The 17,625-nt window shown below is 36.6% G+C and overlaps 2 protein-coding genes across 3 annotated transcripts in view; both read right to left on the bottom strand.

The window, feature by feature from the left end:
• Nucleotides 1–10,481, bottom strand: part of LOC110110524 — a 62,606-nt gene extending 52,125 nt beyond the window's left edge. The window contains exons 1-4 of one of the 2 annotated variants that reach the window (XM_020842038.2): nucleotides 10,181–10,475; nucleotides 9,827–10,013; nucleotides 7,533–7,605; nucleotides 4,890–5,037 (exon numbers count right to left, since the gene is read on the bottom strand). In XM_020842038.2, coding sequence (XP_020697697.1) covers nucleotides 4,890–5,037; nucleotides 7,533–7,605; nucleotides 9,827–10,013; nucleotides 10,181–10,462 — 690 coding nt within the window. In that variant the 5' untranslated portion in view covers nucleotides 10,463–10,475. Of the gene's footprint in view, nucleotides 1–4,889; nucleotides 5,038–7,532; nucleotides 7,606–9,826; nucleotides 10,014–10,180 lie in introns of both variants that reach the window. The other variant, XM_028697215.1, reaches the window with a different exon arrangement.
• A 1,968-nt stretch (nucleotides 10,482–12,449) lies between these two features.
• On the bottom strand, nucleotides 12,450–17,194 carry LOC114580256. Its single transcript, XM_028697219.1, has 5 exons — nucleotides 16,828–17,194; nucleotides 16,184–16,369; nucleotides 16,002–16,096; nucleotides 15,717–15,854; nucleotides 12,450–12,518 (listed from the first exon to the last, which is right to left on the bottom strand). The coding sequence occupies exons 1-5, from the start codon at nucleotides 17,192–17,194 to the stop codon at nucleotides 12,450–12,452; spliced, it is 855 nt and encodes a 284-aa protein (XP_028553052.1).
• Between the last annotated feature and the right edge of the window lie 431 nt (nucleotides 17,195–17,625).

Here is a 17,625-nt window from a genome sequence, read left to right on the forward strand (position 1 = left end):
TGGCCGACGGTTGGGTGGGGTTGGGGTGAAACTGATGGGGGTGGTGGGAGAATTAGGTGGCCGGCTGCTTAGGGTTTTGGGGAGGGCCGTAGGCCGGCGACTAGGTGATGAAGAAGAGGAAAAATTAGATAAAGAAGAAGAAGAACCACAAACCCGGCCGTCTCAAAAGTTGGTGGGTGATCCAATTTTCCTCTCCTAGGGATCTCTCTCCCAAGCACTCTCAAGTCTCACAAAGAACTCAAGCAAAGAAAAAATATTTATCATTCATTCATTAACTTGAAAAGAATAACAATGGGACTATAAATAGCCTCTTACAATGACTCAAAACATAAAAGGACGACCATACCCCTAGGGCTTACATATGACCTCCCTTAATAAAAGGGTACAACAGAAAACTAATAAAGCAAATACAATATGACATCATAAATAAAAAAATACATAAAACAAATCAGAAATACAATGACTCGATTGTGGTCGTAGATCGACGACCACGTATCTGATAGACCTTCCACGATCTGATGTCCCCATCAATCTGAATGATAGCTGTACAAACTTTTGAGTATGTAAGTAAATTTTAAAGGTTTTAATAAAGGTTTGTATTTCAACTGAGATGTGCATTTTATTTTAGGTATATTATATATGATTCATATTATGAAAATCTTGATGTGTTATGATTAGTTATGTTATGATAGTTTGAATATACTACTTTTTACTTATTTAATTTTGATATTAGTGTTTCAGAATGGGTGTAAGTAAGTAGACAAAATATTCAGATTCTCATTTTCTGTTACACTCTAGATTGAGTGTAGGAGTCAAAATGAGATGTGACAAAAGGTGACCTCATGTGCATATCAAAGACAAAACAATAAATTAAATTCATGGAAAAAGCAATAATAACATTAGTTGCCTTTAGCCAGTTTTCAAAACATTGTTTATGTTAAAAAATATGAATGATTAACAGGTTATTACAAGAGGGCTAATATTTTAATAAAAAATGAAATTATTATCACATATATGTCAATATTTAGTTATAGCATATGAAGAAGTAAAACAAATAATAAAGTGACAAAAAAAATTAAATTTAACAAGCACATGGATATCCACATGGAGAAGGAAATGTTGTTTGCGAGCGAACAAACAATCAGAAAAATGAATAGGAACAACATCATTACTGAAGTGCGGAAAAGAACAGCACATGCACCACATTAGGAAGCACAATTTAGGCTTCGATTGTAACGGCTTTTTTATTGATTCATAAAACGGAATCTTAGTTCAAAAACTTTAATTTTTTTATTGAAACTTCATTTTAAGAAACAATAAAAAAGCCGTCTCAAACGAAGTCTTAATATTAAGGGATCCACCGCATAATTATCATTGTTTAGTCAAATATGATAATAACAATTACAAGTTACAACAGTCTCCAAATAGAAAATAGCGTGCCCTTCCATAGGATCAAATGCACGGAAGAAAAGGTGATTGGAAAATTGGCTAAGTCTTACGGGAAAAAATTATATTTTTATTGTTAAAAAGTCAAGCAACGCTGCACATTATAGTTCCAATTTTCAACTATAACTGAATGACTAGATGTGCATTTTTTCAGACTCTCGTCAACGAGAAGAATCATCCTACAAACCTGGATCATGTCATTTTGTGCTGGTTGCTTTACATGCTTGAATGCGTATTTTGCTATAAATCAAACAATCTTAAGTTCAAAAAATAGCATCAAAGTGCAGAATAAGCTAAAGAATAGGGTAGATATTTTACTTCCCATTGGTCTCTGAACAAATTACCTGACGTAAACAAGAGTATGACGAAAAACAACGTGATGGAATCCCAGTCCCAATTTACAAGCAATTTGAGCTTCTTGGCACTCCCAAATAGGGCTGAAACTCTAAAAATAACTCACAAATAGAGTCGAAACTCTGAAAATAATAGAAAATAACTGAAAAAGCTGAGCAAGTTTCTGATAGATTTTTTTTAACGTTATCCAAATCAGGTTGCAGAAGTATAATTGTCATATGGCAGCTGGAAATAGTTATAACCGCCTCAATTGAATACAACTAGGTCCACATTAATCCAACTGAATAAAGCTAAACTATAAAAATCAAATTTAGCCAAGCAACTCCATGCATTACATTATAAAAACCATACTTGGTAACATAATATGTCATCCATCCTACCTGTCCTCAAATTATATTTGTATCTTAGCTTGACTGGATTCAAATTATTACTCCAATAAAAAGCTCAAAATAGTCCCCCGACTACTAATAAGTGCCAAATGTAGTCCAAGAGTTTCATTCCGCCTCAAAAGAGTCCTTCAAAAATTGAAAATTAATCTAATTTGATCATACTGCTAAAAAAAGGTCTAACTTGATGGATAATGCTACAACTCTACCATTATTCATAATTTGAGAGGGATATTTTAGTAAAAATATTATAATTTTTTTATTATTATTTACAATGCTAGTTATCGTTTTGATTCCCATGTGAGTGAGATATACGATAAGAACAACGAGGGATTGCAGAGTTTGAACTACTAGCGGGGAAGAGCAGAAGTAGCATGCAAGCAACTAGAGTTTGTCACTACTCGTGCGAGCGGCGAAGCAAGTATAATGTAAGATTTTTTATTTTTTTTTTCGAGCGGTTATATAATAGTCAATTAAATCTCCCATAAAGCACCCGGAAAAATCAAGAGCAATGCTATACCATAAACCACCCGGAATGGGAATAAACCTAAGGATGTATATGTTTTATTACATGAAAATTCTGCCCAGGATAGAAATTTCACCCATTCAAATAGAGAATTCATAGCAAAACTTCTCAAATATGATTCTAAATCATGGTTTGTAACCTCAGTTTGATCATCTGAATCTAGATGGCAAGAACTACTATGACTTTAAGCAGTGCAAATATGGCAAAATAGTTCCGACCAAAAAGAACTCATAACAATATGATCATGATTTGAAAGAAAAACAGGCGGTATACCATGTAACTTACAAATATCATAAACAAACATTGTTTCCACCATGAATGCTGAAAATTGACCTGTAATGGAGCATGCTTGGAAAGTCAATCAATGACTACCAAAATTACTATCTTGCCATATGATTTGGGTAAATCCTATAATGAAATCAATTGAAAATTTTTCCCAAGTTGCATGAGGAATTGATAGTGGTTGTAATAATCCACTCAATCTTTGCCCATCAATCATATTTAGCTTGTTGGCAAATCGGACAAGAGCACGCAAATTGACGTTTTGGCCATTAAAATGGAGCATGAACATGCGTAGCCCTACAACCCCCTCGCTTCCTCTCTCAGGGCCGTCTTTGGCTATGGGTCTATGGTGAAGTTCTATTAATATCACAAGTTTTAACGTGGATGCCAAGATCAATACAATTATTTTTTAAACATAAATTAAATCACTCGTAATGTGATAAATTTTAAAAATAAAGTTTCTGCATTACTGGCAATATTTTTGTTTTTGAACAAATTTGATCAAGGTTGTACTCTATTTTGTTAAGTAAGCAATTGCCAATGTTGTTGTGTAGAGTTGACTCTTAGAGATGCATCTGTCTCAGGTAATGCTTTCTTGATAAAGCATCAATTTGATGCAACCGAATTGTACTCGATAGTGTAGTCAAAGCCCAATAGTTTCACCAAAAACCATTGTTGTTCCGGTGTTTAAATTACTTGTTGCGTAAGCTCATGAATGCTACACTGATTCATAAGGATTGTAAATTGATTGCCCAAAAGTATGGGCAACGACCAATTATACTTAGGTTATCGCATATAACTCCCTTGTGTAAGTTGGTGCCTTTTGCATAGACAAAGTGAGTTTCTTACAAAAAATGCTATAGGATGAGAGTTTTGAACATTGCGCTGATGGAGACACCAAAAACATCTGTCAACTATGAATGGTGTTAAATCTAGGAGTTCCAAAACTGTTAAGGATGTCATCACTTGTTTAAGAATTGTTTTTTAAGTCGCCGCTATCCATATCAATTTGTCGCTTGCCTATAGTAATGCTAAAAGAACTGCATTTAAAGCATAGTGATGGACGAACTTGTGATAATATCAGATTAGGCCCAAAAACCCTCGTAATTATTTAATGGATTTCAATGGTGGTCATCTAACTTGTTAGGATATGATTCTGGATATGATTCTCTTTGGCAGATATAATATGACCCAAATAATCAATATAGTTGAGTAAAAGGACAATGGTAAGGTTTGATGAACAACACATGCTTTTTTTGAGAACATTTAAGACATGGGCTTCTTGAGACTTACATCATACCAATATATCATCAAAAAAATACCAAAGCAAAACATCGTAAATGTACAAAGGACTTAAACATTGATTGAAATGTCGCTAGTTCATTTGTTAATCCAAATGGCATTGCAACACGTTCATAATATCCCTCCTGTTCAAAAGACCATTTTAAATAAAATTCAACAATATGAATCTAATGGTAAGCGGAATAAAGTTCCAGTTTAGAAAATACGAAAGCACCATGTAACTCTTCTATCAATTCATCCAAAGCGATCTAGTATAGTCACTCAATTTAAAGCTTAATAATCAATACAAAATCGCCATGTATTGTCATTGCATGCCAAAAATACTGGTCAAGAGAGCGAACTTCAGCTTTTTCCAATTATTCCAATTTCTAGCATTTCTTTCACCATTTTCTCAATTTATGATTTTTGACAAATACGAGACAACAAAAACTGGTACAAAACTGTAAATTCAATCAATTTAACAATAGTCTGAAACCATTGTAGGAATTTGACAGTGAGTAGAACAACTTTGACAAGTAAGACATTTTTTCGTAGAGTTGAAGGAAATTAAATAAAATAAAAACAAAATGTCATACATCAGCAGTAAGCATTACCTCATCTAATAATATCACCAAATACTCTGTTGGCAAAAGACGATGGTGACCAGATCCTTCCATGGCGGGCCGTAGACTGCATCCTGTAAGGAGGATTTCCCGTCCCTTCTTTAAAATCCCACTATCGGATTCAACTAGATGGTAGTATCTGGATTGTTGGGCATGTCAAAATGAGAACTAAGTCAGGCAGCGTGTTGGTGTATTCTTGACATGTAAAATAGACCTCAACAACAACAACAACATCAAGCCTTTATCCCACTACGTGGGGTCGGCTACATGAATTCTTTTACTCCATTGTGTCTTATTAAGAGTCAAATTATCATTTAAATCTAATAAAGAAAGGCAATTTCTAATATTTTCTAACCAAATCTTTTTAGGCCTATATTTATCTTTTTATCTTGTTGATAAGACTAGAGAGGGAGTTGAAGATAAACTCGAATTATGGAGATCAACCTTAGAGTCTAAAGGTTTTCGTTTGAGTAGATCTAAAACCGAATATATGGAGTATAATTTTAGTGGTAATAGGTCTAGTGGGGCCAAGACGCATACGAGTACTTAAGTAGAGGTATGGCTTGTTGGGGATTATACATTTCATGCAAAATAATGACGATATATATGCTGCAAGAAGATGAGGCGAAGGCACAATTATATTTTACTTTTTTTCTTTTATTTCTCTTTTTTTTTTGTTTAATATTACACTCAAAACTTTAATATTACATTCTTATCACTCATATAAAATCTTAATATTAAATATATCACTCATATATTTTATTCTTATAATATGAACCATCCTATAAACTTTAATACCTTATTCCATGCACCTATATTTTTTTTGTAGATAGTAGACATGTAATATTAAAGTTTCAAGCATTAGATATGTGAATAACATGAAATAAAGTGATAGGTATGTAAATCCCACTTTACATTTTCTTCTCTTTAGAGAGTGAAAGGGGAGAATGAAAGTATGTAAGAGGAGTGAAAGAGAAAATGAGAGAGAAAGGGAGGAAGAGAGAGAAAGAGGCAAAATGGGCTGTAAGAGCAAAAGAAGAAGAGAGAAAAAGAGAGTGAAATAGAGAGAAAAAGTGGGAGTGGGTTAGAGGAGAAAAAGAGAGATATAAAGAACTAGAAAAGTAGAGAGATACATAGTAAGAGAGAATTAGGTGGCGGGTAGAAAGAGAACACTACAGAGGGAAAACGAGGGGGAGATTGAGACAGTGAATGAGAAAGAAAGAGATATAGAGAAGAGAGAAATGAAGAAAAAGTGGAAGAAAGTACAGAGAGAGAGAATAGAGAGAGAGAAAGACGTAGAGAGGCCGCCGCTTTAAATCCACCCGTCTCACCACTCCATTTATCCTCCACGCACCGTTAGACACGTCCATGCCTTTCTCCAAGCGAACTTCCAACCGCCACAACCTGCTTCACACGTCGGCCGTCAGGTCGATACCTTGTGCCGGGAGCTCCCTGTGGACCCTGTGCGACTCCTCTCCAAGCGAACTCCTTTCTCCGCAACCACCAATCCAACCATGCCTTCTTCTGTGAGCACACGTGCGAAACTCCCTCGTTTCTTGATCGTCGAGGGGTCCGGGGATTTGGTCTGGAGCGGGAGAAGAATGCTAGAGATCGAAGGCGAGTTGGATCATGCCGGGATGTGGTCGGGCACTTGAGGTAGTGCAAGTCGCGGGAATGGGCTTGGATTTTTTTTATTATTTATAATATGTAAAATAAGTGATTTAGACAGTGAAGAAATATTTAGAGTACTTAAAACTTAAAATTAGTATAATAAAATTTTAATATTATATCTAATTTTAAAAAGTATAATACTATCAGTTATTTGTTAATATTATTATGAAATACATAAATATAATTGCATAATTTTTAGAGTGAAAGATTAAGCAATTGAATTAATAAAATAATAATTAAGATCGATTATTCTCTAGACCAATTATTGGGCATTAAAAAGATCACTAATAATTATGTCAAAGGATACAAATATAGTTGACAATAGACATAAATGATATTAAAATTGTCTATAAATGATAAGTATAAAATATTAAAATTTTGAGTGTTAAATATGTAAATAACATGATATAATTTGGTCTATATGTAAATCCCTCATGATATTAACATGTAAAACAAAGTATAGAAAAAACACCCATTTGACAAGTATATAAAGCAATGCTAGAGAATAAAAAAGGAAAGTAATTAAGGGCTTCATCTGGAACAGCTTTTTTATTTGTCTAAAGCAACTTTTTAGTATAAAAATTTTTTGAAAAAAAAAATTGTTTGAAAAAATTGCTTTATAAAGCATTAAGAAAGTTGTTCCAAAAAAAGCCTAAGGTTTCATTTGGAACTGCTTTTTATTACTTTTTAAAGTAGCTTTCTAATTTTTGTACTGAAAATATGTTTTAAAAAGCAATAAAAAAGTCGTCCCAAATGAAGCCTACGTTTATATGAATATAAATTATTCGAAGAGATTAGTGAAGAATGAATAAAAGATGGTAACCAAACCTAAATAGTTAGGATAAAAATAATAATAATCATGACTAATTTGAGATAGCATGATCATGGTAGATTCTAACAGTATCAACCTTCACCGTTAAATGTATTTTATATATTTGAGCAGAAACTGCTTAGCGCCTCTACCTACGATGTAGATATAGATCAATGGTACAAGAGCTCCAGAGGTCCCCCAAACTGAGCATGTATATGTTTGTACCTGATCATTTGCCATGTACAAATTTTAGTAAGATGTTTAACACTTTCACTGGCAATAAGTTTAGTGTATTCATTGTTAGTCCACATTTGAATTCTAGAAAAAAAGGTAGATAAGCAAATATCTATAAGAAGAATGAAAAAAAAAACCACACATTATAAAAGGTGCTTTCATAAACCGGGAAAAAATGAGTGTGAAAGTTATTCATGCCTTCTTTTTTGGCAGACCATGCATTTTTGTGTTTGCACTGTTGATTTTTTCAGATTCCATTTGCTATCATATAAAAAACACTCAATTTACCGCATTTAAGCTGTTTGGGATGCTTTTTTACTGTTTTCAATAAGATTCACCTTCATCCATGATCGTATAGAGATCAAATATTTCATTAAGCTTCAAAAAAGTGCATTAAGGATTTCTTTTTATCCAAGTTTAAGATAAGGATAGAGAAATCATCTTCTATATGTCAAAGGTTGAGAGGGCGCACAACCAACCATCTACAACAAATAAAAGGATAGGGTGTGGAGAAGCAGGTGTTGATAATGTTGCTATTAGTATCTCTCCTTCTCTGTTACAAAAGCTTCTTCCATTATTTAAAATTACGCAATATGAGGCTCGCCTCAGTGCAATTTCAATGGAAAATGCTTTGAGACTCACGCCTCGAGCTTTTTTATGAGGCTTGCGCTTCAAGTTAGTTGAGGCCCGCCTTGAAGCGCGCCTCACTCAGCTGGCATGCGGCTCACGCTTCACCCTATTTATATATTTTTAGTAAAGCTTACCCAAATCATAAACTAAAACCCCGAACAAATCACGCATTCATGCATCCCTGAGTCACAACAACTTCCCCTCAGTTGTCTCGACCTCCAACCTGTCACCTTCAACGCAGCCAACACCATCGTAACCACCGCCAAGGATCACTTGAAAGCTACATGCAACCATCACCTCCTCTAAAAAGTTTACAGCACTAATGTCATTTTATAATAATGAAAAATATTATGAAAGAAAAAGATTGTTGAAATAAATGATGAATATGCAAATTGAAAGGTATTGAACTCCACAAGATGAGGCAAGGGAGAGAATAATTTGTTATGAAGACGATTCAAATAAAGAGCCCCCAGCAGGCGTGCGGCTCACGCTTCACCCTGTTTATATATTTTTTAGTAAAGCTTATCTAAATCATAAACTAAAACCCCGAATAAATCACGGATTCATGCATCCCTGAGTCGCAACAACTTCCCCTCAGTTGTCTCGACCTCCAACATGTCACCTTCAACGCAGCCAACACTATCGTAAGTTCGTAACCACCGCCAAGGATCACTTGAAAGCTACATGCCACCATCACCTCCTCTAAAAAGTTTAGAGCACTAATGTCATCTTTATAATAATGAAAAATATTATGAAAGAAAAAGATTGCTGAAATAAATGATGAATATGCAAATTGAAAGGTATTGGACTCCACAAGATGAGGCAAGGGAGAGAATAATTTGTTATGACGACGATTCAAATAAAGAGCCCCTTAGTCGTGACAGTGCAAATGATTTCTAAGTTGTTGTCAACTATTTCAAATTTATTTAGAAATTAAATGTTGATGAGTAGAGAACTGAGAAAGAATAAATTTTTAGTTAAACTTGATGTTACATGATTCTTGTATACAATTCTAAAGAATATGCAATTTGTTATGAGCGCCAATTAGTGGGATTGAAACACATGCACAGATCCTCAAAAGTTGGATGGTTCGTTCTTTAAATTAATCTTTGGTAAAGGTAAACTTCTTAAACAAGTAACAAAACCAAATAATAACATTAAAGTTCAATATATTTAACTATGTCACAAACCAATTAGTTACCCAACTTGTAATTACCAAGCAAATGAAGTTTTCGTTCAATAACCCCCTATCTCTGTCAGTGCAAATTGAACTATTGGTCATTAGGCAGTCTAAAACATAGTTCAACGCTCCTCCTTAATTGAAGTAGAAGATAAATCCATAATTACAGTTAGAAGAAAAAAATGACATCAATGTTTCTGGAGAAAGGCTCTGCTTTCAGTTCATAGCAATGTCGTTTTACTCCACAATCGATAGAAACATCAATGGATTCCTCAATACAAAATTTAAATCTCTGTGACTGCGGACAGATTAAAAAGGAGCATGAGCGGAGGAAAAAGGTTTTCCGTTCTAAAATAGAAGTTAAGGTGTAAGTGATAGAAAGGAAGAAGGGTTTTGCGGCACCTGGAAGAAGAAAGGAACGCAAAACTACCGCTTCCAGACAGCTAGTTGGAGAGAGGAAATTCTTCTCGAAAATTGAATCGATGGTGACTGTGTTTGGAAGCCTTCTTCTCCTGCGTCGTCTCTTCAATGGAATCATCCATTCCATATTCTTTTTTGAGGTCAAAAACCTGCGCTGCTCGCACCAAGCCTGTGAAAGAAGATTAACCGCCCACATTAACTCGAGAATCACAACGTTTCGTCATATTCTATCTTCTTGCAAGATCACTAGGTTCCCTGATAGTCTTTCATGACAAATCTAGGAGTCCTGTAGTTCGAAGGTAACAACGAGGGCGATTTCAGTAATGTTAATATTACCTGGAAGAGATCAGAGAGAAGAATCCCGGAAGTGACTCCACTAGGGTATGCAATGCAGGTCTTGAAGATACGGGAGACAAGCCAGCTCCAGGACGGCCCATGAAAGTCCTCTGCGCATCCGCGGTCCTCCAGCATGCATTCGTCTGGGAAAAGCATCGACCTAGCGTACGCCACGAACCCAAGAAAGGCGTCTTCTTCCTCGACAGTGGCGCCACTGCTGGCATGAGGCTGGAGTGGCGGCCATATATCTGAGGAAGATTCCATGAGCGACAAAAGGATCATTAGAAGATCAAAACTCACCCGAAAAACAAAGCAATTTTTTTAGGGTTTAGATCTCCATCTTCTGAGCAGGCCAGTTATTTGGCGGGAAACGGATTTCCAATTGGGCAGGCACACTTTTCAGTTTTCCCCAAATATCAAAAATTAGCACAACAAAGTGTGAGGATTGTTGCATACTTGAGTATTCGCGGCGGTAGAGAAATATAAAATTTAACGTCTTAGCATTATACGAAAATTCGACATGCAATCAGATAAGAGAGAGGGTGTAGTATTTATAAGACATCAAGATTTTTATGTAAAAAACCCCAGAAAATTGAGAAAAAACACGAGGTCTAGCCCAATTTGAATGAATCTACTAGTATTTGCAGTTAATTATAAATGTGACCCTTCCTTGGGGAGGAAGACCTTGGCTCTATGTACATATGCAATACATTATATGATGGGAATACAAAGAGTTATTGTTGACGTGTTCGTTTGGTCAGAATGAGTGTAGTCGATGGGTGACATAAGTCGGAAGAATAGTAGTCGGCGGGCGACGGAGGTCATAAAGACCGTTGTCTGGCGACGGAGCTTAGAAGGATTGTAGTCGGTGGGCGACATAAGTTGGAAGGATCATAATCGACTGGCGATAGAGGTAAAAAAGATCGTTGTCTGGCAACGGAGGTCGGAAGGATAATAGTCGGTGGGCGACGTAAGTTAGAAGGATCATAGTCGGCAGGCAACAAAGGTCGAAAGGACTATAGTTGTTGGACGACGAATGTCGGAAGGACCATTGTCTGACGACAGAGATCAGAAGGACGGCATAATGTAGAAGTCCAACTATAGATAGAAATCCCACATTCATAGTTATCCGTCGAAAATCCAACAACGGGTAGAAGCCCGGTATTAGGTTGAAATATGGGAACGAGCAGAGGTTCGTCGTTGGGTAGAAGTCTGAATTCAGTAGGTGGGTGGGGAGAACTCCGGCGTTAGATGGTATTCGGGCAAAACCCCATATTCACTTGGAGATCGGGTAGAGTTCCGGCGTCACTAGAAAATCAGGCAGAAATTCGACGTCACTTGGAAGTCGAGTGGAATTACGACGTCACTTGGAAGTCGGTCGGAGTTCCTGTGTCATTTGGAAGTTCGCGGAATTCTAGTGCCACTTGGAAGTTGGGCGGAATTCCGACGTTCCTTGGAAGTCGGGTAGAATCCCTGTGGTGGTCGATGAGTTTCTTCCCTCCTACTCTTTTCTTCTCTTCTTCTCTTCTTCTTCTTGTTTGGGTCCCCTCTAAAGAGAAATGAGGGGCTATTTATAATTTTTTTAGGATGGCATGACCCGTAAATAGGAGGAGGATCAAGGGAAAAGGTAGAGTGGTTCGGATGGACGGCCGATATTGAATCCCTTGATCGTGGACTGTTTGTCAGACATTTGAAGGTCTTAATGATATTAGAATTCGGTGATCTTGAGCTCGTTGGATTCGTCTCGGTGAGCCGCTCAATTGTAATATAAGCATGTCATGTTTGGAAACTGTTTAGTAATCAAAATTGTGGTTTGAACCTTCCAACAACGCTTTTGGTCTTTGATTTGGACCCATTTGGGCTCGGATAGAGTTGAATTTGGTGTCGTTATGTTCGTATTTCCGAGACAATCAGTTTGACTATAAGTTTGTTGAAATTGGAGTTTAGATAATCCTAGATTTTATTTTTGAAGTTTCCAACTTGATTTTTGTCTCGAGATTCATGTTCGATCAAGATAAATTTTTTATAACATATCAGTTGCCATTTTATTTTTGGACGTCAAAGTATATAGAGTCTGAAAATATATGTCATAATAATTCAAATTGATTGAATGTCGAAAAATTGTGTTAAAAAAAAATGTAAATTTTTTCTCAAACTTGGTCTTAGAAGTCCCGTTGACCTCTGAAAGTGTCAAAATTGAGTCTAGAACGTTGGAAAATGTATCTAATCACAAAAAAAAATGATCGATTTGGACTATTCGAGCCTAAAATCAGAGCTCGAACGCATCTTGATAGTTGAACTGGATGGCCGGCCAGCCGCCGGCCACCGGCGGATGTCGCTGTCAGCGTTGAAAGGGCACTCCCCTTGGGGTGCACAGTTAGAGTGGGCAGCTGGTTATTTAATCGACTGCAGTTTCGCTTATGTATAAATATTATTTTTTTTTTAGTTTTTCACAGGTAACCTGACTGCAATAGTGTTTTGCTACAGTAAAATTAGCTGGAAAATGTTCTTATTTTGAAATGTTCATGGTTGCCACAGTACTGTGCTGCAGTGTTTTGCTACATTAAAATCTGCAAAAAATATTTTTTTTTAGTGGGCCTCGTAAATTTTCTTTTTTTTTCAAAATTCAAAAATTTTAGATGTGGGCCCAATAAATTTGAAAAAACTTCTAGAAATTTTTTAAATTAATTTGAATAATTTGGAGGAAAATTCCCCCCCCCCCAAATTTTAAATCATTTCCCCCTCTTTTCAACCATTAAATAGGCCCTTCATGGAAGAGAAAAATTGCACATTTCTTCTCTTCTCTCTTCTTTCTTTGACTTTCTTACCATTGAGGCATTCCCTTGTTTTTTTAGGTGACTTTCCGAACACAAAATCAGGGCCTCTCTCCTTATTTAGAAATTGAAATTTTTGGAGTCGTTTCTTTTACTTCGCCTCCCTCGTTCTAACTTTTTCTTCTTTTGTGTTATTCTTCTTATATTGGAGGCATTCAACTATCGGAGATAGGGGCATTCCCCTATCAAGCTTCAATACCCCTCTCTTGTGTAGAAGAAGTCACAATGAGAGACTGTCTTCTTAATAGAAAACTATTGTTAAAATAACACTACAGGAAAAAAAGGTCATTTACAGCAGTCATTTTCATCGGAAAAAATGGCTAAAATATGCCATAAATGCTAATTTCCGGCGAAAAACTTAAATGTCACGACCCAACCCGACCGGGACGGATCCCACTCGCATCGGGTCGCGACGGAACTTAAACTTGAAATCCATGATCTAGTTTTGGAATTTGCTTCAGACTTTCTTCCAAATATTAAATATACACAAAAACACATAGCTATTATAAACATCGAAATACAAAATAGTTCATCTATCTTTTCTTTCCTCAAAACAATCATATACAGATACAGTGCATGACTACAGACAGAAAGAATAGAACAGAAACAGAAAAGTCATGACTGTACAAAATCAAAAGTACAAAATACCTAATCTCAGATCAGACACAGAACTTCTAGTCCAAGATCTCCTTCCCTTTTCCAGAACCTGAAAATCACGCAGAAAATAAGGATGAGCTAACAGCTCAGCAAGACATCACTCACCGATCAAAATCATCAGAAATTCACATCAGAAAATAGCCGTTCGGAAATCGTAGAATAGACAGAACATATACTTGATCAATCAGAAATTAGCTTACGGATACAGAAAATTGAAGTCGTTTCAAATCAGAGTTCAGAATAGATATTATCAAACTTTCAAATCACAGAGCAGAAAGAATCGTACAGAAATCAGAAATCATATATCGGATAATTTATAAAACAGACCAGATAAGTCACAGAACAGATTATCAGATTTCAAACATCATATTCCTTGACCCTGACAAATCTCAATGGATTCTGGCCCCTTATGCCTCCCTTCCCTGACACAAACAGAATCTCGACGGATTCTGGCCCCTTATGTCTCCCATTGTGCTTATAGCACCAGAACAAATCAGATACATAGAATTTTCGGAACATAACTTATTTTCAGATTTCAGATTTTCTCGGACACAGACAGAATCTCAAATGATTCTGGCTCCCTATAACTCCCTTCTGATAGCATACAAATAATCAATTCATTCAATGTATCAATTCAGAAAAATCAGAATTCGTACGAAAAATCAGCGGCATAACGACTTTATACGAAATTTACACAAAATTCATAGATTCAAAAATTTACCAAATTACCACAGAATATCCACAACAATATTATAAGACTTTTATTGTACATAAGTAATAATATTAGACATCCATATAGATTGCATAATTGAAAAATATTCAAAATGTGCACAATTATCATCTCAAAAATATACCAAAAGTTACGCGGTAAAACTTTGTTAGAAGAAAATAATACCAGAAATTTGCTAACGGAAACAAAATTCGAAACAGAAAAGTCGTCAAAATCCATGTTTCTGAAAATTGAGTATGACGGAATGTGCCTTACCTCGAGTCGATCAACTTTCCCAACTACGGCGACGGACGAAAACGGACCGAAGTCGCCCAAAAATCCACTTTTCTTCCTCTTTCCATGGTTTTCTCTCTTCTGGGCTTTCTCTCTCTTCAAAATCGGCACAATTCAGATATTTATTAAATAGGATCGTCCCGGACGATGTCCCGATTCGTCCCGGGATGATCTTCTCTGGACTCAATCGTCCAGACGAAAATAAATTCCAATTTCTTCATCCCTGGATGAAACTCTCGGGAAAATTTCATCCCTGGACGAACCCATTTCGTACAGATGAACCAGCAGATTTCTTCACAACCTGTACTGATCGTCCCGGGATGATCTACTTCGTCCCGGACGATCCTGGGAGGAAAAACAGTCTTTACAATCTCCCCAACTTCAGAAAAATATCGTCCTCAACATTTCCAAACAAAACTGAGTCAAAACAGATACGGATATGAGTGCCTCATGTCTGACTCCTTCTCCCAAGTCGCTTCCCGTGTAGTTCTGTATTTCCACTGCACTTTAATCATTGAAATTTGTTTACTTCTTAACTTGTGTACATCATAGGCCAAAATTTTCTCATGTTCTTCTTTGTACTGTAGATTCTCCTAAATCTTAACCTCATTAGTAGACAACTTCTTGTTAGAATCAGATATCCACTTTCTCAAAGAGGATACGTGAAAAATATTATGTACATCAGACAGTTGATCTAATAATAACAATCTATAAGCAGACTTTTCAATCCTTTCAATAATCTCGAAAGGTCCGACATACCTTGGATTGAGCTTGCTCACTCTACCAAATCTGCTCACACCTTTCATCGGACTGACTTTGACATACACAAAGTCGACAACCTGAAATTCCACAAATCTGTGCTTCTGATTGTAATACTTCTATTGTCTATCTTGTGTAGCTTTCAATCTTTCTTTAATCAGATTGATTTTCTTAACAGTTTCATCCACAAACGTCACATCCATTTCATGTCTATCTCCCACCTCTATCAGAGTCAAAGGAGTTCTACACTTCCGGCCATACAAAGCTTCGTAAGGTGTCATACCAATACTGGACTAGAAACTAATATATAAGCAAATTTGATCAAAGGGATATGATCTTTCCAGCTTCTTCCAAAATCCAAAACATATAACCTCAGAAGATCTTCCAATACCTGAATAGTCCTCTCAGACTGTCCGTCAGTCTGCGGATGAAAAGCAGTGCTGAAATGCAACTTCGTACCCAATCCTTACTAAATACCCTTCCAAAGTCTGGAAATAAACTGTCCATCTCGATCAGATATAATCACTTTAGGCACACCATGTAATCTAATAATTTTCTTCACATATACCTGTGCCAACTTATCCACCGGATCCGTCTGCCTAATCGGAAGAAAGTGTGCAGACTTCGTTAATCGATCCACAATCACCCAGATGGCATCATGCCCTTGCATAGATCAAGGGAAAACCATAGCAAAGTCAATCGTTACCTCCTCCCACTTCCAATCAGGGATAGACAACGACTACAAAAGACCTCCTGGTCGCTGATGCTCTGCCTTCACTAACTGACAAGCTTCGCATTTCGCAACAAAATCTGCTACATCCGTTTTCATTCCAAGCCACCATAACAAACTCTTCATGTCTCCGTACATCTTACCACTTCCCGGATGTATCGTATAGCCTAAATGGTGAGATTCGTATATAATCTCTTTCCTTAAATCTCCAAACACAAGAATCCACAGTCAATTATTGCAGAAAATAACACCAGAATCAGAAACTTGTAGTTCAGGTTTCTTACCAGATTCAATCTGAGTAATTAACTTTAAATAGTCGGAGTCTGACTTTTGAGCTTCCTAAATTCTTTCTTCCAGAGAAGAGTGAATGCTGATCTGAGTCAAAACAACAGAATTCGGACCAGTACAGGAAATCACCTCCAAGTGTAATCTTTTCATATCTCGTATCAGATAGTCATCAGAAGTGAGCTGAATACCTGATAATCCAGGAAGACTTTTAGACTGCCTACAAAAGCTGAAACTGCTACCACATTATACTTACCAGGCTGATATTGAATCGTCAGGTCGTAGTCCTTGATCAACTCAAGTCATCTTCTTTGCCTCAAATTTAGATTCTTCTATGTGAATATGTACTTCAAGCTCTTATGATCCGTAAAGATCTCACATCTGACGTCATACAAGTAATGACGCCAAATCTTCAAAGCAAACACAACTGCAGCTAATTCCAAATCATGCGTTGGGTAATTCTTTTCATGTGGTTTCAACTGTCTCGAAGCATAGGCTATTACCCTACCATGCTGCATCATAACACAGCCCAAACCTTTAAGTGAAGCATCACTGAACACCTGAAATCCTTCCGTACATAACGGAAGTGCTAACACAGGAGCATATGTCAAATAATCCTTCAATCTCTGAAAACTGGCTTCACATTCTGGTGTCCAAACAAAAGCTACTGACTTTTGAGTCACTCTCGTCAAAGGCATAGAAATCTGAGAAAATCCCTTCACAAACTTCCTATAATATCCAATCATGCCTAAGAAACTACGTACCTCAAATACCGTAGTAGGCCTTGGCCAATCAGCAACATCTTGAATCTTCTGGGGATCAACAGAAATACCTTCATCGCTCACCACGTGACCCAGAAAAGAAATGCTCTTCAGTCAGAATTCACACTTGGAAAACTTAGCATACAACTGATGTTGCCTCAAAGTCTCCAATACAATGCTTAAGTGTCTAGCATGATCTTCCTCAGAAGCAGAATACACCAGAATATCGTCGATGAAGACGATCACAAACTGATCCAGATACTCCTTGAACACTCTGTTCATCAGATCCATGAAAACAGCAGGTGCATTGGTTACCCCAAACGGCATAACCAAAAACTCGTAGTGCCCGTATCGAGTACTGAAAGCTGCCTTCAACACATTAGCTTCCTTCACCTTCACCTGATAGTATCCAGATC

The sequence above is a fragment of the Dendrobium catenatum genome, unplaced genomic scaffold, assembly GCF_001605985.2.
Source record: "Dendrobium catenatum unplaced genomic scaffold, ASM160598v2 fragScaff_scaffold_898, whole genome shotgun sequence".
In the NCBI taxonomy this organism is placed as follows: Eukaryota; Viridiplantae; Streptophyta; class Magnoliopsida; order Asparagales; family Orchidaceae; genus Dendrobium; species Dendrobium catenatum.

Coding starts and splice junctions, on each gene's coding strand:
- LOC114580256 (XM_028697219.1), bottom strand. CDS start 17,194: ATGATTGGATATTATAGGAAGTTTGTGAAGGGATTTTCTCAGATTTCT. Junction 16,370..16,827: donor TTACTTGTATGACGTCAGAT/GTGAGATCTTTA, acceptor TTGTGTTTGGAG/ATTTAAGGAAAGAGATTATA. Junction 12,519..15,716: donor TAGTTTCTAGTCCAGTATTG/GTATGACACCTT, acceptor CAACGCTGACAG/CGACATCCGCCGGTGGCCGG.